Source organism: Amblyomma maculatum, chromosome 4, assembly GCF_055883805.1.
Source record: "Amblyomma maculatum isolate TAMU_Amacu chromosome 4, ASM5588380v1, whole genome shotgun sequence".
Lineage (NCBI taxonomy): Eukaryota > Metazoa > Arthropoda > Arachnida > Ixodida > Ixodidae > Amblyomma > Amblyomma maculatum.
This window is the reverse complement of record NC_139347.1, coordinates 126418234-126444956: the sequence shown is the minus strand read 5'-3', so window position 1 is coordinate 126444956 and position 26723 is coordinate 126418234. Positions and strand designations below refer to the sequence as shown.

At 47.1% G+C, this 26723-nt stretch overlaps 1 protein-coding gene across 1 annotated transcript; it reads right to left on the bottom strand.

Moving 5' to 3' along the window:
• Positions 1–417: 417 nt before the first annotated feature.
• Positions 418–5220, bottom strand: LOC146192339 (chitin deacetylase 1-like). Its single transcript, XM_084602442.1, has 4 exons — positions 5164–5220; positions 4024–4269; positions 2169–2640; positions 418–1676 (listed from the first exon to the last, which is right to left on the bottom strand). The coding sequence occupies exons 1-4, from the start codon at positions 5213–5215 to the stop codon at positions 842–844; spliced, it is 1605 nt and encodes a 534-aa protein (XP_084458568.1). The 5' UTR covers positions 5216–5220; the 3' UTR covers positions 418–841.
• Positions 5221–26723: the final 21503 nt, after the last annotated feature.

Sequence of the window (26723 nt, the reverse complement as noted above, 5' to 3'; positions counted from 1 at the left end):
GAACAAGCAAGAAAGAATGTGTTCCACTCGTTCTGTGCCCTGTGTGTGTGTGTGTGTGTGTGTGCGTGCGTGTGTGCGCGTGTGTGTTCGTTTGCCTGATTTAACCTTGTCTGAAAAGATTCAGTAAACTGAAAAGAGATTTATGACAGTCGAAAGTCGCTAAGCTTGTGAAGAGAGCCATCTGAACGGCGTTATAATATGCCTGTTCGTCACAAAATCGTGCAAAATTTCACAGCTGTGAAGAATACAAACTAATGATATCCGAAGATGGGCGCTATAGTCTTCTTGATTAACGCAAAGGTGCCTGCAGATTTTCAAAATTCACGCTGTAACCCGACTCCAATGCCGCAGCGCGGCTGAAAAGGCTGGTGGCGTAGCCACAGCGTTGTAGGGCGTACACGACTGACGAGCAGGAAGGGGGAACGAGGGAACCACATCTTTATTGAGGCCGACCCATGCAAGCTTCTCATGCGTTCGAGACCAGAAAGTAGGAAGGCGCCGGCAGGGCGGCGGTCTCTTGGAGCACATCAACCACTAGATGGCGCGGGACGGACACACGGGCGCGCACTGATCAGTTCTGCGTGACTGGCGACGAGCGGGGGCGTTTTTATTGGGAATCACATTTGCTGCGGCCGAGGGCGCGGCCGTTCCTGCCGCTGGCCGGCGCAACGGGACTTTTGCGGCAGCCCAGCTGGCGAGGGAGCGGAGACAGTCCGAGCGGCATAACGGCATCGGCCCACGTGGCCGGCGTCCTTGGGCACCGCTCCAGACGGTAAGGCCGGACCGGTCCGAAGAAGATGCCGCCTGCCCCGGGGGCGCGGATGGCGAACAAGACGCGTGTCTACTTGCGGAAGGCAAAGTAGTCTCCCGTCGGGTCCTCCAGCCACGGGTAGTTTTGCGGACACTCGACGCACGTGTGCAGCCGGATGGTCTCGCCGGGCAGTTCCCTGGTGGTCAGCGGGCAGGCGTTGGGCAGGCTGCAGTAGGCCTGGCCCTTGACGTCACACTTCTCCTTCCAGGGCGCAAAGTCCCTGATGGCTGAAAGTTCGGTGGGCTGCTGCATCCACTGGAGAACTTGCGTCATTGTCACAAAGAAGATGTCGTTTTTGTCAAGCGTCTCGTCGATCCACTGGATGAAGGCATCGAGGTACTCTGGGTTGAGCTTGAGCCATCCAGCGTGGAAATAAAGACCCAGAGGAGCCCGGTTCGTCTTGTAGTGACGATCCAGATTGTGGTTGAGGAAATTGTAGAATTGCTCTCCAGAGATGATATTGCTGCAACTGTCGACCATGGCACAGCCAGCCAGCTCTTCATCAAAAGTGGGATCATCACGACGGTCAAGTTCGTTCATGACCATCTCCCAGACAGCGTGTGATCGGCTGGGGCAGTTCTGACCGTTTCCATGGCACTTGTGAGGCATGCGGAAGTACAGAGTGTAGGGCCACAGCGGCGGGTTGCTGAGAGGGGCAGCGATAGTCGAGTCATACAGGAAGGCCTGTTCTTCCATCATGAAGAACTGGCTGTTGCCACCCACTCGCAGGTATGGGGCACGTACACCGACGATCGAGTTGTCGGTGATGTTGGCGAAACGCTCCATGATGAGACGCACACCGGCCATCTCCTTGGCCCAGGTCTCGGTGCTGGCCTCCGACCAGTACTTCTCTACGTGCTTGTGCCTGCGTGAGCAAAAGCAAGAGGAACGCCATCAGCAAAGCGGTCACGCACCTGTCGGCGCGGAACAAGTTTGTAACAGGCCCAACAAGGACAGCGGCCGACCAGAACCACACGCGCGATAGAAACAGAGATAGGCGGCAAGGAAAGACGCTCTCCTGCTTTCTGCGCTGTAGCTGCACAGTTGCTCTGGCGGTCTTGTGCAATAAAGAGTAGCCAATAAAATGCAATCTGGGTGAAGATATTACGCGCAAATAAGAAAAGGGCATGAAAAGGCTAGATGCCACTTTCGCCTCCACTAGAAACTGCTTTTGCTTTCTTTGCCTGCGGTATTTCCGGTCGCACCAAGTTCCCTCGAGCGGCCCTCACGGCCCCGTCTGGGCGGCCTCGCCGGAGCCGCGTTTGTTCGAAATTGCTCTAGCGTTCTTTAAGTCTCTAGATTTGAGTCTCCACGTTTGGTAGTGGGAGCAAGCCAGAAGGCATGCAGCATGACTCACGTGATTGAGTGCGCGGCCATTTCGTGTCCCCGGCGGTGGAGCTCTTGCACGGCGGAGTAGTTGGTGTACTTGTGCGAGACGAAGAAGGTGGCCTTGATCTGGCAGCCGTTGGGGTTGTTGCGTCCCTCCTTGAAGATCTTCTCGTAGATGTCAATGTTGTTGTTGTTAATGGCGTCGTCGAAGGTGATGGTGATCATCTGCGGCACTACGTTAGGTTCGAGGCGACCCGGAATTTGGGTTCCATCGGCCGAACAGAAGCAGTCGGGCAGCACGCACTGGTTCTGGTCACAGGGAGGCGCCCGGTTAGGGTCCTTGTCTACGGTGCAGGCGTTCTCGTCCGAGCCATCACTGCAGTCAGGGTTGCCGTTGCAGAACATTTCTTTGGCGATACAGTCCCCGTTTCCACAAGCCAGCTTGCCAGTCTCGCAGATGGGCTCGTCCGTGGCCAGAAGAGGCGCCACTAACCGCGGCTCTGCGCAAAACGAGAATGCGTAACTTACCATCAGCGCTTAGCATCATAATCTACCAGCGCTGAGCGTTTCAGGCCGCATGTCTAACCCTTTAAAGGCCTAGATTTATTGAAATCTGTGCTGTCTGTAGACTGCAAAATAACGACCTGATGAATGAATTAAATAGAAGGTTGGATTAGATTAAATTATGACAGGAGTCAAATAATAGGCGCAGCTGTGCCGCTAACTGGTGTTGACTCTGCCATAGCGCATATTATTGGACGTTCTACTGTGTATAGTGGCAGAAACCCTCTTTATTGAATTTGGCCGTTCAGGCCGCTAAACGCGCGTAATTTGACCGACCTGTTGATTATTTTTTTTAGAAGAACTAATCGGTTTCAGCTAGAGATAAGAATACCGCTTCGCTCAAACAAAAACCTCAACTTTTGCAATGATGGTGCAGTGGCACGAGATCCCCCCAGAACCCTAGCTTCAAATATAGAGTCCCGCGTACATTGGAAATATGAGGTGGCATTGTTTTCTTCCGGCATTTGCGCACGGAACGCTTAAGGAAAAGCGGGACTAGCGAGGGAATGTTGGTTAGTGGCACGCAAAGAAGCTAGCTACTCTGCTTCATGCATGCAGGAATAAATGTTATCGAACAACCGCTTGCTGCTGCTCATCGACACATTTTAATGTGAAAATATTGAATCACAACCGACTCTTTTTGAAGTTAGCATTGATCATAGGCATGTCATTTAATTTTTTTTTTCTGCTACGCGTCAATCCCAAGCATCAACACTTGTGCTAAACGTGTATTATGGGGAACTGTCGAGGGGCTCGTTAAAAATATTATACAGAGCAATAATAACAAACATTTATGAGAGGTGAGATGAGTTGTTTTCGGTGTCGTGTAATATAGCTGAATATGGCTACGAAGCAAGGACACACAGCTGTAATACAGCCATCCTTCAGCTAATACAAGGTTGAGTTAAGTCGTGCAAAAATGAGCTCTCGTAAGGTGGGCAGCCACGATTACTCCCATATTTGCAAAAGGCATACATTTTTCTTTTAATATATGCTTGTCGAGTGAAGTGCACAAGCAGCATAGAAAAACACCACCGTTTTAGAGACTGAAGGGCTGAGCAACCAATAGCAATGCCTCCAATGAACTGTCGGACAGCAAGTGTATTTTTTTCCTTTGCTTCACACCTGATCTGACCAGAGAGCGAAAGCAAATGGTTTAAGCATATACACAGATTCACGGTGATTTCATTACCGCGAGCGGCAGCAGTTTTAAGGTTAACGGTTTTACAAAAGCTCCTGATTGAGCAGATAGAAAGAGGCATTAATGTCTCTTGGCCTGCAGAGGTGATTCACGAAAAAATAATAAAAACAGCACTTACTTTCAAGTTGTTCGCAGTTCTTGACATTTGCTTTCCAATCGCACGTCTGTTTTTCGATGTCGAATGCGAGGCCAGATGGACACCGCAGTGCCAGAAGGCCCTGCACCGAGCACCGGACCACATCTCTGCAGTCTTCGTCCGCCGTCAGACGGAAGTATTCCGAGGGCGAGCGGCCCTTGCAGAGCTCGGCGTCATTCTCGATGTCGGTGGAAATCTGCCGCTTCACTATAGAGCTGGCTCGAGCACCTGTTGGGGAAGCGACGCACAGGGTGCTTGATCACCACGCTTGGAACAGTCTTCGCGGGCTGAGCCCGGTGTCACAGTAAAGCTTTCCCACAGACACCACGGATCTTCGCTGCGGAGAGTGAACATGTATCACGAGTGTCGTAGACCCTAGCGTCTGCTTACAATAAAGGCCCTACAGATTTCCTGTCTTGCTTAAACACCCGGAGGCCAGACAGTTCTTAGGCTCTAGCGTCAACAGAAATCCTGCAGGTATTCTGTCTCTGGTACAGCACTATCCTCGCGTGGTATCGCTGACCGTGCCGCCGAGGCCACCGGACGCCTCAAGTCGGCTGCGAAGAAGCGCGTCTCGAAATTAGCGTGTACGGATGGTGACGTGGAAGAAGCGCCATTGCAAGGATACAACGCCCTGATCGCTACCCATGTTCAGTCTGACCATCGAAAACAATCGAGGGCTAAACGCTTTCATCTGCCACTCAGACGCCCGTTATGCTTCAAGAGAGATTATTAGAACAATAGCGACGCTGCGGAGGCTCAGTGCTACGCTCATTCGAAACTGGGCAAAAAGCAGTGGTATCCCATTCAGATATGGCCTAATTTAAGAGATAAATATTTCAAGCAGGACCTTAATCTTAGACGGCATGCATAATAATTCACAGGGCCAGCTTTTGCAGAACAGCTACGAGTGCAAGCGTGCCGGCTGCTAAGCTAGGATGAAGGCAAAGCCCCGGCACGTGAACCCCGACTACGAATCGCTGCCTTCATGGTGCGAAGACAGGGGCGACGAACCCGAAGGGCGCGGTCGAAGGGGGTGTCACGTGAGGCGGGGTCTCTGGCTTTGCGCGCGTAAACTCGAGCCGGCTGTCGCGAGGGCTCGAGCCCAGGGGTTTTGCCTACCGTGCGCTGCGAGGAGGAAGATGGCGAACAGCGGGACCGCGAGAGCCCCCATGGTGACAGCAGTGCAGAAGCCTGGCCCCGAGAGCCGGCCAAGCTTATATAGGTCCTACTTGGCACAAGGGACCCCCTTTCCCGCCGCGTTTCTGGGGCAGCCGCCATTGGCCGCGCGCGCTCCCACGTCAGCCGGCAACGTTCTCGCCGGCGAAAGCGCGCCTAGGCGGAGGACGCGCCAGCGACCAGACCGGGTTCCCTAAATCTGAGCGCCCTGGCGCTCATTCTTGCAGTGGCGCGCTTGCTTGCTTTCTTTTTGCGGGCATGGAATGACAGGATGACCGTCTCGTACGTTTGTTATTCCCGGCAGTTGCCTTTTTCTTTAGTTTCAGAAGCTTGTTTCAGTTCCGTAGGAGCAAAACTACGTCGCATTCAGTTTAGCAAACTCTGCCGCCTTTGCTTCTGACAGTCTAAGCTGTCAGAATCTTGTAGATAATGTAGCGGTATTCGTTTTAGCTTTATCATTGGATGTCGATTATGCCGATGCTTGCTTTGAAGCCAACCGCCGGGGAGTTAAAAAGAGCTGCTTGAAGATATCCGTAAGGTCTTAGCTCTAGTGCCTCTCATATCCATGACTAGTTTCGGTGACAGGCACATTGTTTACATTTTCAGTTATAGTTTTCTTTAGGGCGGTTGCCTAGTGCCAACGTTGATGGCAGGCGCAACAGAAAACAGAGAGACATCACTAGACGGTGCAAATACGCCGCCTGGAAGAGCGGGTACTACCAACCCCTTCCATGGGCCAGGAAATGACAACCTGCGACAGCGTCCTCTCACCCCCGTTTTGAGGCGTGACAACCAACAGAAGTGTCAATAGACAGAGGACATCGGAGTGGAATTCTTCGAAAATACATCAGTTAGGGTCATTATTTCTACCCCCATGTATGGGAAGAAATGTAAATATTCATTTATCTTTACCTCTATTAATTGAACAAGGTATGTGAATTCATCCTGACACTTTATTAAGGAGTCAAAATTCTACATTATGCCGGCGGTAACTACAGCATGTATAAAAAAATTGGGGTGAATTGATGTTTCGAATTTTTAAATTTCGAATTAAGATTCTCAGTCGGCAATTAAGCTATTTGAATTGTAACAGTGTGCAATATTTTCCTGTGGATGGAGGACAGAAAAACAGGCTGTCGAGACAATGTGCTAATCGTCAGAGATTATATCTGAGATATGCTAATCCTGGAGTGGTCTGAACCGATCACAGAGATCTGAAGGACGATGTGATTATTGTTTTAGTGCTGGAGCAAACACAAACCTAGGAGCGCCGTTTTCGCGGCTGCTCCGTTTATTATTATTATTTTTTGTATTCTCTAATTGTCCACGCAACTCTTGGCACACCGGAGGATATCACTTCAATGCGTCATCTAGTCCGGAGAAAAGCATCCAGCAGGTGAGAGTTCTGCGTGCCGGATTGAGAGGGAGAGCAGATGAAAGAAGGGCACGGAGATTAGCCAGAAGGAAACGCTAAACAATAGGGCGCACTGGGACCATTCCGATGCGTTCCGGTTTCAAGAGGCTCGAGGGCGCCGGTGAGAACCGGCCTAGCGGCCGACGCCCGGACGCCGTCCAGACGTCCCGCCGATCGAGATCGCCGCCGTCCGTAGCTGCTTGCGCAGTCTGAAGGTCGACCCGCCGTGCCTGCTCCCAGTTGCGCGCAGCCTGCGGCCGGCCGATCGCCCGAATGCGAGCACCGGGTGGACGCGCCACCTTCGGCTGGAGGCGCGAAAACCGGCGCGTCGCACGACGTCGTAGCATTGTCGAGGCTCCCGTGACGCGGGTGCATGCAAGCGGGCCCAACAGAATGGCTGTGCGCTGCGCGCTACTGCGACTAGCCATGATCACCCCTTGGGCGTGCGGTATGGACCGGCGATCGGCGGCGGTGCGCAAGGGCTTCCTCGGGCGACGCTTTCTATTTGAGTACGAGGAGAAACAGGTTTCCCGTTCGCTCCACGGGAAAATCCAGTTATGTAAGGTGAAAAGCCAGCAGCGCCAAGTAGGCCGCGAATCTGTGTCGACCCGCTAGCTGTTCGCCGCCCGCTGTTCCGGGCGAAAGTGCGCCCGGACCGGTCCACGCGAAGACGCCTTCGCCGACGAGGAGCTCTCCTCGGTGGTTTCGGGCCTCGCCCTTGAATCGCCCGCGCACCTCTGCGTCGCTCGAGGGCGGAACCAACGCACTCTTCCTACACCGCAAACACGGTCGGGCGAGGAACCGCAGTGGTCTTCCACCTTGTGCTGCGCACGCCTGCCAACAATGAGCCGACTCGGAAAGGGAGCCCCCGTGCCATTGTTGCGCGTGTATGCCGGGCGTCGCGTGCGAGGATACGGAAGGAACGACGCCATCTCGCCTCGCTATTCATCAGGTGTCTGATGGATGCGAGCCGGGCGCCGCAGGGATAGCGATCTGCGAAGCACTGTTTGAGTGCGCGACCGCTTTCCTCGTTTCGCCGGCGCCACAAAAACGATCCCCGGCGCAGTCACTGAGCAGATTACAGCTCGAGCCACCATTAGCGTTTGTCACCATGCGGGCCCTGTCTCGCTGCTTTGAGAAAGAGAATGAAACGTTGTTTGAATACGCGTGAGAGCTCTTCCTGCCCCTCCTGTAGTATGAGTAGCGACCTACTGCCACCTCTGAAAAAGAAAGCATAGAACTAGTAAAGCCTGCAACACAGTTGCAGAAGCTAGACATGGGTGCGAAAAGTAAAAACAAAACAAAACACAGAATAGGTTAACGACACTGGACCCTACCATGGAGAGTCAATGCAGCGGTGTCAATTTCGAATACGCGGAGGATGCAGCAAGCCCTGTCTAAATACCGTTTTGATGATGTTCCCGCGGAAGTTACGGATTGTATACATATATCCTCAAGTAAAAAGCCTTTCTGCGTACGGGTGTGCTGCTAACATTTATTTATTTATTCAATTATTTATACAGAGTACCTACAAGTGAGTAGGGAGGAGCCTAAATGATGGGCAGTGAGAGCTAGGTGAGCACGGTGGGATGCTTTTTCGAATAGGATAATGAAGTTGGGCCGAGGAAGCATAGATTGCAATTCGTATAGTGGAGATTTCAAAGAACCTGTCTATATGCTAACTTTTGTAAAGTCTCTAAATACTCTCTGGTATTTTGCGGTTACCTGAGTGCTACGCTAGCAACTCACAAGCCGAACAATTTACCGAAGACTTTCGGCCAAGGCTGTTCACAAGTAGGGATTTACTAGCCACAATCAAGATCCACTCGTACATTAGTACAGTGCACGCCAGTAGGGAGGAGACCAAAATGATGGTGGCAGAGAGCTAGATGACCAGGTTAGGATGCCTTTTCCAACAGGATAATGAGGTTGGACCGAGGAAGCATAGATTCTCTTTCGGTAAGTAAGGGCTCCGACCCGAAGCGCATTTACCTCAACTGACGATGTTAATGACGATGCCGAGAGTTTGAGTATGTTGCGGCCGAGCACTCGTGATGTGTGCCACTTAGGGCCTGAAAGAAACACTACAAGCAATTTAAACGGCACGTTTTATGTTAATGATTTGTAGACGGTGCATTCAAGTTTGCAATGCTGGGCGTCCTCACTGTGGAGACCAGATGTTATCTGGAAGTATATGGTCGTACTAACCACCTCAAAGTGTACTCTCTTATATATAGGGTATAGTTGGATGCGCGAAATAGGTTTCAGCACTTGCTGAAGTGTAATTGACACATCCAGGCTTTTTTGCTACTAAAGGCTTTACTAAAAATTGTTACAGGTTGTCGGTCGAGCACTAACTAGGATCACCCGGCCCGAGTAGCATGCGCTCGTGCGCAGTGATTAGCTTTCGGTTCCCGGAGTTCGAAGGGCGAAAGCCCATTGTCCATCCTTACCGGGTCAGCAGTGATGGCGCCTAGTTACGTCAAGAATATATGAATAATTAAAGTATTGAATAATTGTACCTAAAAAACATTTACTAACTTCCGTACTGTCTAGACGCAGTGCAGAATTAATAAGAACATGCAGTAATTAGGGCATTATCTGAGAGTGCCTAACTGGCATCAATCACAGTAAAACTTCGAATTTCAAGTACCCACGCGTTGCTAGGCGTTATGTGAACACTCATGAAACGTTGTTATGCGACTGCGTTAATGAAAGTTCAGATTTAATATATTTCAGGAAGGAGGAGAGTTGGGCGATAAGAACCGGATTCATGGCGAAGGTGGCGCGAAATACGGGACGAAAGGAAGAATTATGCAATATACGTCACGAGCGCTTAACCTCTAATTTAACTGCTAGCAGTTTTCCATCCTGCACCACAGTGGTGGCTCGCCCAAGGCGCTCGACTGCTGAGTCGAAGCACTGGGGTCCAAATGTTGGCCGCGGCGACTGCCTTTCTATGAAGAACACATGCACGGCGCCCGTACGACGTGCGACGTGTCAGTGCCCGTTAAAGGACCAGGTGGTCGAACTTTTCGTCCGTAGATCCTTGTAGCTTGAGTCATTTAGTCATTTTAGGATGTTAAACCGCATAAACGAATCCAACCGGTTTAACTTGGTATTGTGGCATATAGAGGACGATAAAATTATTTTTATCGATTTCTACACGTAAACGCACAAGAACACTTTATTGAAGCACATTTTAATAGAACTTAACCGAAACGAATTATGCCTCGGCTCAGGGCTAATCAGTTTCACTGGTTGCCGTGTTCGCCCCCATCCTTTTCTCGCCCTGCACAATCTCTGATCGGCTGGCATTGTAATTCCTTCGCGCGATTTTTTTTTTTTTTTTACGGTTGCTTCCGTTGCCATTTATACAGTATACCGAGTTTTACACTGCACCTTGCGAGATGTGAATACAGCGGACACTATTGACTTTCAGGCGATGCGAAATCTGCGTGCACTACTGGTTTATTGCGATACCAATACTGTGCCAGGTTTCGGCCCGTCGTGTCATCCCGGGAAGAGCCACATTTGACCTTGAACAGGCGGGAAGAAGAAGAAGATGAGAAGGAAGAAGAGGAAGAGGAAGAAGACGACGACGACGACGAAGAAGAAGAAGAAGAAGAAGAAGAACGCTTGGTTACTGGCAGCTAATGCTTTCGCTTCACATTCGGTTCAGCAGCATTGAACCTTTCTCATTTATATGTGGCCTGGTAGCTTACGCTCTCGCGTTATACCCTAAAAGGATGAGCTTAAGTGTCCCCAATAATGTAGCACCTTACACTGATAGGGTGCGATAGGGGAATAATGTAGCAGGCAAAAGAAGCTTCCGCCATCGCTATAGCAAATCAACAAGGGTTAACCAGAGTTAAACTACAGCTTTTTTTTTTTTTTTTTTCGTACTGTATTTTGTTCCTCCGGTGGTCCGCAGACGGAACCTTGGCTGCGGTTATTCTCGCCGAGAACTTTCGCTCCCGGAGTGGCATTCATTTGCCGGGGCGATGAAGATATTAAAGCGCAAATCTAAGAGTTGGTCAGCAAGATTTGAAGGCAAGAGGCATCTGGCGCCACTCATTGCAGCGCTTGCATTCCGTGCAAACTCGTCGCGGCCCTGATAGCGACGGGCGATGGGAGAGTTTCCGCCACTGAGTCTCCGGTACTTCCTACCGCGATTGTAGACGCCGCGGCATTTATTTGTAACTATTTTGAACTAAACCCTCTGATGAAAGCCGTCGCGCTCGAATTTTTTGTTTCGCTCTTTATATCTTTATGTGGGTAACAGCACTCTTCGCAATTTCTTTTACTTCTTCTCTTCATGCTGTTTTCACCATCAATCTCTTTTTATTTTTTCCTTTTTTGCTCTCCATTTGTATTGCTGGCCTTAGACGGACTTCAGCCACTTGATGGGTCGAGATGTGTACGTTCCGTATAGCGGCTCACGCCATGCTGCTCACAATGAACCAAATTATTTTAAAATTTATGACATATCGATTTTCCGACTTTAACGAAGTTAACAGATTTTTTCGCAGTGGCTTTGTTAACCTACGTAATATATAGTTGGCATAATGTGAAGGTGGTACATTTTTCATCGCTTCACTAGATTGACATTCAAGGTCTCGCACATTATGGGGTTCGAACATCACGCACCCCTTTCCGGCACTCCTCATTCGGAGTCACCCATCATCCGTTTTTTCCGGTGGAGACTTTGAGTATCTGTCCTCCAAAATGGGCTCTGGACAAGTGAAACGCTCGATCATCTCTCTGTCCTTCCTTGGCTTTGTCTTGCCCGGCACTCATCACCCTTGAGACGGATACGCCTTGCCACCACTGCAAGACATATGCCCTGGACGCCAGCAGAGAGGTGAGAGAAAATCTCGCCTCACAATCTATGCGTTTTTTTGTTGTGAGTCTGCGTTGAGTGCCTTCGGAAGAGGAATTCCCACAAGTGTCGAGCAGCTCTTCATGTCTGCGAGGATGAGCTTCCAACGCTTGAAGAAAACGAGTCATAAAATGGTTTCAATATGGTGGGAAAAAATGGAGAAAGACTTAGAACGTGGTGGAGCGCATTCGCGAGTAGAGCAATTTATGTGGCAATGGCAGCGACAGTAAAAAGAGAACAGTCAGGTTCGTGACGCAAACGCTTCTCGAAAGGTTTTCCTCAATTCCTTAGCATAGCGCTCGTACCACGTGCGACATCCCACGTGAAAAAATGCCCTGACTGATTCAAAGACTAAACTACATAAAATACATTTCACAGAGCCGGATTACGAATATAGGAGGCTGCCCTGCCCGTATATAGAGAAATTTGGGCATTAAATACAGATACTGAACATTTTAAGGATCGTAGACTGAAAATTAGCAAAGCCGCATTTTAGATATTTACAAAATGGCTTCCGCGGGATGCTTTACACCCATCTTCCCCCTCCCTTCACCTGGCGCAAGTAATTGTAATCTGAGAGCTGTTTTCTACTTTCTAGCTAGCGTATGTCCGATAGCACGAGCAACTCTTTCTGGTGTTTTGCTGGCGAGTGGCTGGTGATGTGAAAGGTAAGCCTCTGAATATTATAAAGGACAAATATTTTGCATTTTAGGCTCGTGGTTCAGGCAACCTAAGTTTATTTCCGTGTCAAGGATACTGAATGGAGCGAGGGTGTCAGAAAAATAACAAACTTATATACGTCAGTAGTCAAGCACAATGACTAGCACAAAAAACAACTGAAGAGAACAGACAACCGCAGAAAATACGCAGTCGCGTTTGAGCCATCAATTTGTTTATTTTATATTATGTGCAAGGAAATATCCAAGAAGTTTCTTCTTGGTTCCATTCAAGCTGTCATTGTCGTGACTGTTTTAAGAGAAAGCAAACAACTCAAAGCCTTTATCGGGTCGAACTTTTTTCATGGTTCACAATTGCGCTATCACTAAATGGATGGGCGGGAGAACTCTCTTTCCCTATCTAATCAGGGGGGCAGCTGACGAGAAGCAATTTCTGAACAAAATTAGACATGCACAGAACAAACGATGTGCACGGGGTCAGGAAGATGAGGATGTGACTCACTTATTACTGAACCGACCAGAGCATCATTATTTCAGGACATGACAGGAGAGGAACACCGTTGATAAAAGGCATCGAGTCTACAAAAGATATTAAGTTCAATGCCAACTCGTGTACGACAGAAACGGGCAATCATAGCACCGACAGCTTCTCTAAAGAAAGTGGCATCCTTGGGAGTTAGCAGATAATCTTCTTGTGTTTATTCTGTGAGTCCTTGTTTCGCCTCGTGCTGCACAGTGTTTGCTTGCGTGTTGCTTGACCACGCGTTCCTTTACAAACAACTTCGATTCTACGATCACATATCTCATACATTATGCCTTGCTGTTATTGTTGTTATTGCTCTCTATTTCTTTTCAATTATGTTCATTGTTCACATATATCATTGCTAACAGTATTTTCAATCTTGTTTTATCATAGCTGGAGTATGAATTGTATACTATGTGCAATGAGAATTTCATGCGTTTGCGTCCGGCTTCATATAATCAGTCTGATTTGATTTTTTTATTACGCGAAAAGGAGTTGCCGGCTTCACTGTTAGCCTCAAACATCTCCGTTCGTGCTCTCAACAATAATACAAGGTCATACAAGAAGCCTGAGTCACATGCAAAGCTGTTAGCTATTTACCTGTTGCATTGTTGCGTGATTTCGACGAATGTAAAAATCTCAGCGTCCCGCTTACATGGCGGGCGTTCATGGTTCCCCGTTTCTTCGCGTTCGTGTGACCGGCCTCTTTTTCATAGTCCTCGAGGAAGAAGCGAAATTTTTGAAGTTTTTCACTCTTACTCCTGCTTACAAAGACCATGACGCCACCATGACCAGCACAAAATTGGATGGCACCTGCGCGTTCACTTAAATCTCACGTCGTGACGACCGAACTTATTTTCACCAGGGAAGAGATAAAAGTTCGCTGGTAGTTATATGGTGCGGTGTTCGAGTCATAAAGAAAGGACAGTGACGAAAACGGAGCTTTTGCAAATCAGCGACAAACACAGAACGTGTATACTACATATGTAGTTGAGGTGTTGCCATTTCCGTCTAACTTCGAAAGTTCATTGCGTTTCTTGTACAACTGCTGGGTGCGGACGCCAGAGGGTACGCTGCACCGCCATTCAATTAAAAAAGGGTCGTGACCCGCCCTTTTCGGCAAGGATGCGACCGGTTTGAGTTGACTTGCGCGAGGAATTTGAGATCAAATTTTCTGTGTTATAAATCAGTATTTTGCTGTCGAAGAAATGTCAACGTAGCCAGGAAGAGTGAGATTAACCGAACTTCACTGAGACTGAACGGAGTTGTCCCCACTGACTTTTCCAGTCTTTCGGGACCACACAATAGGCCATCGCTAATATGCGAATGATGGGTTTGCACGTGGTGTGGCGCTAAGCTAAAATTTACTGGCACTGGTATATGCCTGACCATCTAGAAGCCAATTTAACATGTATATTATCGAGTTTAGCATAGTGCGTTTTTCTCAGCACGCGGCGACGCGTAAGAGGGTTGTATGTGGAGCATGAACACTGCTTACTGTACAAGAAGCCGCCATGGTCGCGTCAGGTCGAACAAAGAAATTGACGTCAGTCGGGAGAAAAGGCGGCTTCAAGGGCTCAGGATTGGGCGCTAGTCTAAAAAAAAAAGCTCTTTTCCAAAAACTCTGCCGTTGGTACTGAGAACAGAAAATTACGGGCATATATGCCTCTACCAGGCGGTGGTTGGCAGGTAAAAAACAGGTCATTGATTCAGCGTATGGTTGGGTGACGTGCACGACGACGTGACAGGCCGATTAGGCAGGTGCGGCAAATGGGACTTGTAAAGTTTGACAATAAGCTGAAGGGGATCGAATCCTCCAGGACCCTTGCATCCTGAGTCAGACGCGTTGGCCCTAGGCCAAGTAGGCATGTTCGGACAGCTTGGTATTTATTAGTGGTGCACGGTCTTTCAAAGGCTTGTGGAACATTGCGACTATGTGCTACTGAATATGTGAATTAAGATGCGCAAGAATAGCGTGCGGACGGAATATCCGCTAATTCATTCGCGTCATGAAATGAGCGGCGCAGTTTAAGTTGCATCCTCCCCCCTTTTTTTGTCAGACTAGTAGCTAAGAATCGGGAGGAGACTTTGGAATCTATTATTTAATTGCGGAGGTCGACTCATCTGCACAGCTACCTAGAACGTCAACTATAAAGCCTAAAACAAAGTTCATTTGGTCTAGATGGTGCATACTATTTGAGACAAACCACAAGAAAGACAGGCGCAGGACAAGCGCTTGTCCTGCGTCTGTCTTTCTTGTGGTTTGTCTCGGTTTTGGGCTGTTACGTTATCCCTCAAATAGTCAACTAGTGTGCTCAGCTTCAGCTTCCGCTCGCTCTTGAATACGTACACGTGACGGCTACATATACTCACCGGTTTCACCTGTGTTTGGCAGGGGTTTAAAAACGAACAGTAACGATCGGCCGTAAGCCTAAAATGTCAACCTTGTGTGCGCCCGAGGGAGGATGTGGGTGTGACACTCAGAACCGGATCACAAAAACTTTTGTTTGTTTTATCTGCTGATTATTTCTAGTGTCAAACGGTACAAGCTATTTGCGAAAGTAGCAATCAGCATGTTTGGACACAGCTTGAAGAAATCAACGCATGTTCTGCCTAATGGCTCGTGGTAGTCGAATGTTCATGGGACTGATGATCTGCTGAAGTTGTACTGAAATGTGAGAAACAAATAACAGTAGCCTGCTTAATGCCTTGGAGCAATATGTTTTGCGTTGCGAGTGCTACTGCAAGTTGCACAGGTGGACAATGCGAGCCAGCCGTCCTGAACTCCAATACTTGTGGTGGTCACTTGAAAGCATCAAGTTTGACCACCTAGCTTTCAGAGGAGAGGTCCTTGAGCTGGTTTTACATCTTGATGGAATACAAACACGCACTCCGTCAGCGATAAACCATAAACCACAAAAAGTTCGAGGAAAAAAACCTCACAAAAACTGTAAGTGATATTAGCAGAACACGGAGCTGAAAACTGACGTCTTAAGCAACCAAGAAATGTTGTTATCAGAAAGGCACGCCTTCGCAACGGACTTCACCAGAGTTTCTTAATGACTTTCCTCAAATAGTTGACAAACTGGTTAGAGCTACTTCGTTGCCGCGACAGCGACGAATGCATACTAGAATTTTGCTTAAATGAGGTCTGAAGGCACGGACGAGTCGATTTCGTTTCGTTCGTTGCAACCCTCTAATTCCTTCCCTTTATGTAAGTTGGATCTTGATCTGAATTTTGAAGACTTCTACTCTAAGGAATATACATGCATTCCGCAACATTTCGCAGGCCACCCCGCACCTCCACCAAGTGTTAAGAGGGAGTTCAACCACTGGTAGCCGGTCAGGACCGCAAAATCACTAATTTCTCTCTATCTCTTTCTCCCAGGCACCTCTCTGCATAACTTCATCGCTGCGTAACTTCTTTACTACAATCTCTATAAACAATCTGTTGTTTGAAGTACTAGTATGTACCTGTTATCAACGTCTTGTTTTATGATGGTGTATTACTGTCATGCTCTTTCTTCCTATTTATTGCTTTGTGTAATGCGATTGTGTGTAGGCTTCGGCCTAGGGGGCGCTGATCTCTCAGGAACGATTAATGCCTTCATTCACAGCCCCCAAGTCATCCCATTAAGTATTGTCTTCAATAAGGGAACGAAATAAACAAATAAGAAAAATTACAGGATTGCACTTAGCTTCGCTTAGGCGCTTATAGCAAATGCCTTTCCCCCTTCTTCTCTTCTTCTTCTGTCTACCTCTTCTTCTTCCTTTGTCTCGCGTATTTGTGTACTTGTTATAACTTCCACACTTTCGTTTTGGCTTCGTCGTCAGAATCTATTGTGAAGTCTTTATTGGGGAAATTACATTGATGTCAAAACTTACTGCGACGTCTCGCTGATACATCTCGCGAACACCTCTTGCGGACCCACCTCGCAGGCGCGAGGTATTCACAGTGAGCCTTGCAAGGCTCTCGCCTTAATAAACCAATGGTGAATTCCAATCGCAGAGCAAGAGCACTTCCAGAGCAACGTTTTCTGCTCCTTTCGGAGCAATTGTCTTCCAAACGCAGATCCGGAACACGGATCGCGTCTTCCAAACGCAGAACGGGAGCAATTGCCGAGCGAGGGTCGCTCCGCGGAGCAGTCAAAACTGCTCCGCCGAAATCGGGGGAACCAACCGGAAGTTTGCGTGACGTGACTTTCCGAGCGACGCTTGTGCATGCGCTAGCTAGCGCATCCATTTCCGATGGCTCGCCGCGTTGGCCGGTCTCTGCAACGCGCCGCTCCATAGCAGACGATCAGTATTTGCCGCCGCCATGGATGGTGATTCGCATCGCGCTCTTGCGCTCGCTTTGCTTGAGGACAGCGAGTCGGAGAGCAGCAGTTCCGACTCATCTGTTGAAGAATCAAGAATCAACTATTTATATGTCCATCGTCCGTGTAAACTCAAAGCCGCGCACGTTACAGCTCGGCTCTGGAAGACTGCAAACATTCGGTACGTGAACCGAAGTTTTCTTCCATATTAAAGAAAGTGCTGAAGGAGTCTTACCGTGTGTGTCCGCGCTCGGCTCTTCGAGCAAGGAGGATATAATTGCGTAAACGGCTGGTGTAACCTCCATATCAAAGGGAAGAAAGGCTGCAGGCTTGCAAAGTAGACGACGCGAGCGCACGAAAAGCGCGGGCAAGTGCAAGGAATGATGGGTACTTTCTCCGTCTCCGTTTGCTCGCGAGCGCCACCTACTTGCTCCGGCCGGAGCAAGAGTATTCGAAACGCAGAGTCTGGGAGCGTGCTCTCCGCCGGATTGAGGCGTTCTGTGATGGAGCGTGCGCGCTGCTCCAGTTATGCGATTGGAATTCGCCACAAGAAACACATTCAAGTCCCTGGCAGTTTGGGTTCACTGCACCTTATTGGTGCAGCTAGAAGAATGAATACTTCAGATCGCTACAACCGCCTTGGGAAGTGCGTGGTGACCACTGGAGCCTAGAAACAACAAAACAAAGAAACTTACAGCTGTGTCAAATTTTGACAGCTAAAGAAGTGGCCAGTGTAGCACATTTAGCAAATTTTGAACTATCTTTATCGCGGTTTAATTTTATGTTATTAATGCGAAATCATTACTTCGCTATGTTCACATATTTCTGTCCGCAGGCCGCGTCCACAGACCGCTTCAGCAAAATCATGTCCGCAGCAGTTGTGAGTAATTGAGAAGTGGTAGGGGTTAATGAATGTTGTCATTCGATAGAGGGAGACGTAATACTGTGTTCCAAAAGTAATTAGGGCAATAAGTTAATTCCATAATCAATTACAGGCAAAAAATATAAAAGCTGTCCGCAGCAGTTGTGAGTAATTCAGAAGTGGTAGAGATTAATGAGCGGTGTCAATCGATAGAGGGTGACGTAATATTGTGTCCAAAATAGTTAGGCCGAAAAGTTAATTAGGTAATTAATTAAGGACAGAAAATGTAAAAGTTAATGTGAAAATGGTCACATTAGCCAATGACTTGGCGCCCCGTTTGAATGTATCAAATACTACAAATAGTTAATTTAGTCAGTCAGTTAGGGTGAAGTCAAGGATGCGACGTCACGCAACCGAAAGTAGAGCCGAAAAAGGGCATCGGAAGAGACTGGCGCACAATTTGAAAGTACCAAAGACTAAAATGGGCAAACAAGAAGTGAATCAAGCAACTAGAAGCAAACAGAAGCAACCAACAGCAGCATTTGTGCTTTCGCATTACTCCAATGCAGATTTTGCAGTGCTCTTTAATTTTTTTCTTTTTGTGCTGTTTTTTTTCTCTCGATAAATTCGCAGAAAGATGCTTTTATTTATTTGTATTGTGTAAGAAGAAACATTTTACTTGCGCCGGAAAGACCGTCTAAGCTGCTCTACTTTATTGTACTTTGTACCGGGATGGCGGAAGCATTTGGTGTACTAAATTGTTTTCCACGGCTGCTCAGAGTCGCCTGTTTTTTCACGGCCTCAAGATAGTTGACGTATGTAGTCAAAATAACGCCACGTCATCTTTGTTCACACTAACTGAAGCAGCGTTACAAGTATGGTCGTTATACGTGCAGAGAAGTGGACTGGCAAATGAAGGACCATTTTTCTTACTCTTTTTGGAACCCTATTTCATTAAAATACATGTTTTAATTAGTATGTTCACCTGTAAAAACTGCTTTAATAAAACGAAGTTCCTAAAAAGGGTGCCGAAATTGTGATTTCACTCGAACACATTTATCCAAGCCCCGCTTCGGTGACAATCTGGTGAGAGCGCTTGGATCTAGATCCCAAGGATATTAGTTCGATTACGGCCACGGCAGCCGCGTTTTGAAGGTAGGGAAACGCAAGGCGCCCGTCGGCGGTGCGACGTAAGTGCCCCGGTAATGAACTCCACCTGTTCGAAATGACCACTGCCCTGCTATACGGCTTAGCTGATGTCCGTTGTTGCTTTGGGACGTTAAACCTTATATACCATACCATATGTCAGACCATACATTTATTCGATGGGTTTGTGCAACGCGAATCATTGTTTTAGGGTAAAACTTGTAAGTGGATATTTCTGTTTCTATCGCGTTAATTCAGTTTATATTCCAGCATTTTGATATGCTCAAGATATCAATCCTTACTTATGTCGTTTAGTTGATCTTCTGCTTCCAAATAATGTCAATCGCACCGCTCTTGGAATTACTGAATATATAATTCAAATACGCATCGTAGGGACCATAGCCTACAGGAAAAGGCTTTCATCTTTGAAAGCCCTTCGTTGCAATAACAATGCACTTTGCGGAGGAAGTTCGGGCATCCCCAACTAGCTCTAAAAAGTGTATTGTTTAGCGAGCTCTATCTTATCTTACCGAAACTGGAGGTGCAAGAAAGAGGAGTTTTTTTCGACAAAATCAGATACTAACCGCACGAGTTTTTTAGTCAAGACTTGTATTATTAACCTCTAAAACCAGAAGCCGTACGCGTCGGCCTTAGCAAACATCGTTAATTTCTCCAGTTTTGAAAATGACGTATCTGCCACAAAAGCGTAAAATAGCACTTATGTAAGCGAAGTTGTCTATGGAGTGTTTTGGGGGTTTACAAAATTGCTAGTAAAAGTGCTGCATTTAATAAAATGATTATTTAAGCACACGTGAACAGTGGCTTTCGAAGAATGCAGTGCAAGATTAATGCCGCAATACACTCCTGCGTAACCAAAATTTTTAATGTAAGAAAAGAGGCATTACGCCGCCTATTGTGCATTAAGAATTTTGCTTACCATTTCTTAATTTTACTTGGACCCTTTCCAATTTTGTAATCACCTCTGAAATTTGGAAGTGAACAAATTTTTATGTTAAGTACAGAGCTTATGCATATATGATTTGTGTGAATGGAACATCATTTAGGTAGCTACATATTGAAATATTATACGCCAGTTTTGCTTAAAATTTGCAATAAAATATTTCGAATATACCACAGCAACATCTGCTTTCTTTACGGACCTAAAAGAGTTAAACCTTTACAGGTACCAAGCGCTATATGCCAAACGTGCAGAAATACCTAAGCTTCAAATCTTATCAGTGCTCTAGTAGGCCAAAGATAATGCTTTTGTAGCACAGGTGATGATATGGCTGAATATTTGGGCTGAGCGGCGCACAAGGCACTCTCTTTTTCCAATCAGGTGTCATAGCCCAAGCACTTCAGTTCACATTCGTCGATCTCAGCGACCTTTGCCTGGTCCGTGAAGCTGTCAATAAGTTGGCAGTCAGAACTCTCTCGCCGATTTGGTGATTTCGCTGATTTCGCCGATATTTTTCCGGTCCTTCTCTGGCAGGCGGTAGCTGGCAGGCAGCGGTTAAGTGAAAAATGAACGAAGAAAAACACTTTAAAGCTTCCAGTTGATTTAAAGCTTAAAAGCTTTAAAGCTTCCTACGGCGTTGATTTCATTAGGTCACTACGACATCGCGGTAGCTTTACACCCTCCGTGTTTAACTACCAGCCTCTCAAGCTGTGCTTTGCATGTAGTCATCTTTATCAACATCCATTCACGCGCACTGGATCCCGGTTGCTCTCTTAAGGGGCGTTAAGCGGTCGCGAAATATCGGAACGAACTCATATCCTGCCGAGTTCACAGGTCCTTCCCTCCAGCCTTCTTGACCTTGACCTAGAATCGACATCGGAAACGAAGGGGAACCCTACATATCAGAGTACCTAACTCGCTTATAGCTTTATCACGTCCAGTTGTCGGAGATTCCTACCATACACGCCCTTATGTAAAGTAGCTGAAAGCGAGGGAGAAATTGCAGTGCGTTTTGTTTTGTTGGTGCAGAAGATCTTGGCGGCTCTATCACGACCTATGTTCAAGTTGAGGAGCGCATTATAATCTTTGCATACAAAACAATGGTAGCCGAAATAAAGGCATACCTGGTACTCAAGCCCTGGCGTGTTTATATCACGTGACGACACACCTAACTGACCATCGCGGGCAACACTGACATGAACCGGCGGATTATCAAACGTACAATTTTTACTTCGTCGAGCGTCCTTCGGACCTCGATGTACTAGGGCATTTTAGATCGCTTTAAGGAGTTATAATCACGCAGCCGAGCAGGAGCCTCGCAGGATGAGCGCACCACCTTAGAAACGTAGCACGTGGCGTGATGGAGGCGTTTTGGCAGGTTAGTGATGACAGGCCTATGCAGCACATTCAAAGTCTCGTATGCTTGTTCAGCGCTCCTCGAACATTATGCAAGTCATCGGGGCCGAAAAAAACACGCATGGCGACCGCAGCGTTATGTCTGCATCGCATAGCTACTTAAGGCAAACAAGTTGATTAAAGTCAGGTCACTTAGGCAGCCGCAACGTCGCCGCATGCGCTTTTTACTTTTTAACGCAGCAGAGTCCAAAATATTTGTTACAGATTGTGGAGTATTAGGCCGCGAAGAATAAACGAGATTTGACAAGAATCGTAGTGATTCCAACTCCAAAGTAAATAAAGCACACGACAGTAAATAACGCACAGACACATGGTACACGGGCTTATTTTGTTTGTCAGCTCCATGTCAGCTGCATGGAAACGCAGTCTCCGTGGTCGAACGCTAAACCGCTAAGCCACGCGTCGGGTATAGCTCGCGTTATTTAGCCCGGTTCCACCTTTTGAACACAATGAAAGGAGGGCACAAATTACTGTGCCCTTGTCTTATCTCATTGACCAAAGCCGCGACCACAAAAATTGCTTTCGTCTTTGGAAGGCAAGCAGGTCAGACAAGTAGGTAAGCGAGTTATTATATTTGTGATTTGATTGTTGTTTTTGTGCAGAATTTATTTGTAAAAAGATCACTAAAACGTCCCCCTATCCAGTAGATTACATGTAAACGGCAATATAACGATAACCACTGAATGTTTCGCATATGAAATAAATATGATTTCAGGGTCTGCAAACAAGTCGTTTTCTAAAAGAGGAGACATTCACGGGAGAATCGGCGAACTGCGTGCGATATGATCACTTCAGAAATTAACCGACGTAATCATTCTCACCTTTTGCTGATACTTCGGGCTCTGCAATTTCAGCTAAAGCCAGATTTCACCAAATATTAGCTTATTTAGAGAAATGTAGTTTGTCACAATAGCAGCTACGGCTTGTTGGTCGCCCATCCTAAAAAAAAAAAAATACTGAGGCAGAAAGGGTACACGAGCCGATGACATAACGAGCGCTGACTTTCAACAAAATTTGTTTGAAACATGCAGCTACTTGTTATACCTTCGGTTCGAATGCAAAGCCCCATCAAGGACATGTAAAGTCAAATGACATGGCACATGAGGTTCTATACAATCATGAAATTCAATCGGCGCTTCATTGGCATAGATTCAGTTTTCATATGGAAACTGTGCTCGTACAGTGCACACGCAGCCTAACTAATCAAACTGTTTCGATAACTTTGCATTTACAAAATATATTTGATGTGCTTTGACCTGCCCGTTAGGGTGTACTGCTGTTTGCCCCAGGGTGGCGTGACCTCGTCAGGCAGTCCCCTGTCTTTAGTCTCGTCCCTCAAACCAATAGTTCTATATAATTGTCTATAAAATCGAAGACACCACATATCGGCCTTTCACAATGTTAATGAAACATTTTAGCGCTTTTATGTCGGCGTACAAGGCTAGCAAGGACGATTTTGGGATTAAACATCCACATTTCAATAAACCTTATAAACGTTATTAGTGTTTTTTTAGTGTTCGCATGCAGCACGTGAGTGTTAAGCCCAGATGTCAAAGGTTAGAATGCACAAGAACGTGAAATAAATAAAGTATGCAAGAGCTTCCGCGTAGTACATGGCACAGCTCCGGTTCTTCTTCTTCTTCTGCCTTGATATATGACACATACCCACGAAGGGGGATTAGCCAAGGTTCAGTGTGGACTGGCAAATGTTCTACACAAACTGAATTAGTGCATTAAAGTAATTATTTGCTGTGCTTTGGTGCTTCATTTTCGACGGGCCGGCGTTAACAAATGGCCAAAAAATGTTCTATTTGTCTTTGGTTGTAATTATCGGGTTCAAATCTGCTCTAGGACCAATCTTTTTTAGGCTTGTGATATTGGGCGTGCGTTGGAAAATGCCCTTTGATGCCGCCACATTTAAGAGCTAAATGTCTGGTGTCGCGTTTTTGTGCCTGCGCTGGATAACCTCTTGGCGTTTCCTTCGTGAATGGCTGGGTGCAAAAGCGCTGATTTGTTAAGCTCGGTGCGACCCATGCATACGGATTTTAGCGGAATGTCTTCTTTGGCCCCTAGAAACCATTAGCAATTGAGGCAGCCATGACGTTGTTAGCGGCATTTATATGAGCAACTTTGCGTAGCGACATGGTATGCCGGGCGTTGTACACGGTAAGTTAACGGAGAGCTCTTAATTGTGGTCAGGTGGCTTGAAGGCAGCAGAGCAGGAAGAAGCCTTCTATTGCGAATGCAATACTACGCCAGGTTTCGGGCGCAGTCAGGCAGTCCGTGGGCGCAGTTACGAATGACCTTCAACAGCCGGGAAAAAGACGAAGATGAAGGCGAACAAGAATACGAAGAAGGAGAAAAAGCAGAAGAGGAAGAAGAACTTTCGGTCACCCGCAGCTAATGCTTTCGCTTCATATTCGGTTCAACAGCGTTGAACCCTTCTCATTTGTTTCAGTCATTGTAATTAAAGAACATGACGGTTCGCTTATGTATATGTTTTGCAGGCATCACCATGTTCAAAGAACAAAAATCGTCCTATTAAACGAGTATGGCGGGTTGTCATATCATGCGAGGCGTGCTCAAGAGGCTTCACCTGTAAATTGCGGGCGCTACGCTTTTGGGTGGCACATCACTTGCAAACAACGAAGCAGCGCAGAGGAGACGGAAAACAGTTGCGACAATCTACTTAGCAAGAAGAGGGATGATGAGGCACTCTTTCTTGTGTATTCGCATCTCGTCGGACTGAAACACTGCTCCCGCTTTGCTCTCAATGCACGAACCACCAAGACCTGCTCTCCTCATCAAGTGCGAGGCTCAAGTATCTCCGCTGCGCACCTGATTTTGCTGGGTCAGTGCAAAATACAGCGTAGATTAATAAATGTCTAGTGGTGCTGAGCATTGTTAACTAGTCAGGCTCGACTCTGGTCGCCTATTGATACGCAAAACTCGTACTCACCGCAATCACTGCTCCTGAAAGCAGATGCGAGTCGACTATGGAGCTGCTGGTGTATGGGTTAGCGTTCGCCTTGTAGTAGGACTGTAGCAACAAGTTTCGGCAGCCGTGGGCAGCATCTAAAAAACAGTTATAATCACGTTCTTAGGGTACCTTCAGAATAAAGCAGCGCGTCCTTGTGGCTGCCTGGCGTTTCTAAAGACAGTGAAAAAGCGTGCGAATAAAACGTAAATTATACCGTAGCATACCGTAGCATAGAGTATACCGTAAATTATACCGTATATCAATTTAAAATGCAGAAAGTAAAAAGAAATATTTTACAAATGACGCGAGTGATTAGTCACCACCCGGTACATAATAGTAGCCGTACGGCTACTACATAAGAAATCTGTAGAATGTTCTCAAACTCTTCGCAACTGAAAATGTTTTACAGGGCTGCGAGCTTTTTAAGCCGAAAGCCTTTCTGGACTCCTGAAGACGTGTTGATGATATTTGTCGGTGAGATAGATGTGTCAGCGAGATTTCTCGAGTGACAGGTACTGCGTCTTTCTTTCCCTGTGAACTAATTATAGAACGCCGGTGAACATTGAAGCGTTCAACGGAATGCTGGTTCTCTTCGACAAGGGGCACGTGATGTAGCGTATGCAGCAACAACGCCCAGGCTTTCGCATTTCTTCATTGCAGATTCTGCAGTGCACTCGGAAGGATGGAAAACTTAATCTCGTCCTATGTTATTTTTTCGGTGGTTCTTGGGGCGTCTTCAGAGGTGTCTCCTTGTTGCGTACCCAGGAGCCTTCTCCGTCAACCTCGTCTACTTTTAACCAATGGTCGGTTGCCCTCAGTCCAGAGTTCCGCTGGCCACTGCCGCCCGTTGAGCTCGCTGCACCAGTCCTTGCTGGCCTTTACAGCGGTCACTGGACAGCAGAGTCTCTCATTGCTCCGCACTCGGGTTTAGTAATTTGGGGACCACGTTTATGTTTTGGCAGTCGGAATTTTTTTACGAAACTGCATTGTTTGAGAGAGCGAATAGTTATGCTCTAGAATAAACATCACTGGAAATTAAATATTCGCAACCGGTTTTCGCGACGCTTGCGCATCCGACTGTTGGTAATTATACTGGAGTGCTTTTGACTTGGAACTCTATAAAGCGGCTTGTCACTACACCCAGAATCTAAACACTGCGAGAAGTATTTCACTGACAATGTTTTCAGTTCACTTCATGAGAGGAGTCGTGGCCCTGTATTCCGAGTCAGCTGATTGGTGGAAACCCGGAACCAGGTGCCGAAACACTCGGTTCCGGCGTTTCGACCAATCAGATGACGTGAGATCACTTAAGATAGAGACACTTCGATAACAACACCCACTCGGAATACGGACCCTGGTATGATGATTTAAAGCAGTCCCTCTAATTGCTGCACCTGCACAAAATATGCCGTCATATTTCCGAGACCTGTAATTCGTCTTCTCGCGCGATTATGTGCTAAAAAGGATGCACCCCAAAAGTAGGTGGAAGTAATTATTCTTGTTGAACTCTGCGAGCCGTACAACATCATAATATTCGCTAAGAGAAATAAGGATCAGCTGCTCATGAAGAACGCATTTTTTCTTAGGCTGCTTCTTTATTGTTGTTTCGGTGTAAAAACCACTCATCCAGCCATGCCCACCCTCAAGGTTATTTGTGCGTGATCGGCGCTCGGCCAACTAAGTCGTTGCCATAGCAACTTTGATGCCAGCCGCTGTCCAGCCACCGAAGAGAACATTTGCTTGTCACTAGGGGACGGCACCCTAACGAGAGATGCAGAAGATTTCTACGAGTAGCTGAAAGGCGCTGTTCGGCCTGAACGTGAAACTGCTGTCGCACGGCCATTCGTTTAACCATGGCTAAAGGCGCTTTTTTTTTTTTTTTCAATTATTACCGAGGAGAAGCGGCAGTCACTTCTGGCATTCATAAGTGCAAAGAATTGTCATCACGAATTAAGGCGGTGCCCTCCCTCCCCCATCAGGTAGCGCGCACGAAATCTCAGTTGTTCGTTAAACGACGGTCGCAGGAATGTTGTGATTGATTATATTGGCTACTGTCCTGCAATATGTTCGTCGCTAGAAGAGTGCGAAAAATGGCAGCAAAAGCTACTGCACAATCTAAAGAAGAACACGGTAGTATCATGGTTGTGCTTGAGCCGATGTTGATGAGTTATTACTCCCTTATTTCAAAACAGCATCATGTCGTTGCAGCATGCATTAATAGCCACCGGGAAAAGAGTAACCGGTATTGATAGCTCAAAAGCGATGCGTTTTGAAGGACATGCAGTTAATCGTCATTACATTAGATCGTCAAAGTTGATTACTACGCTGA

Coding starts and splice junctions, on each gene's coding strand:
- LOC146192339 (XM_084602442.1), bottom strand. CDS start 5,215: ATGGGGGCTCTCGCGGTCCCGCTGTTCGCCATCTTCCTCCTCGCAGCG. Junction 2,641..4,023: donor GAACTGCGAACAACTTGAAA/GTAAGTGCTGTT, acceptor CGTTTTGCGCAG/AGCCGCGGTTAGTGGCGCCT. Junction 1,677..2,168: donor ATGGCCGCGCACTCAATCAC/GTGAGTCATGCT, acceptor TTGCTCACGCAG/GCACAAGCACGTAGAGAAGT.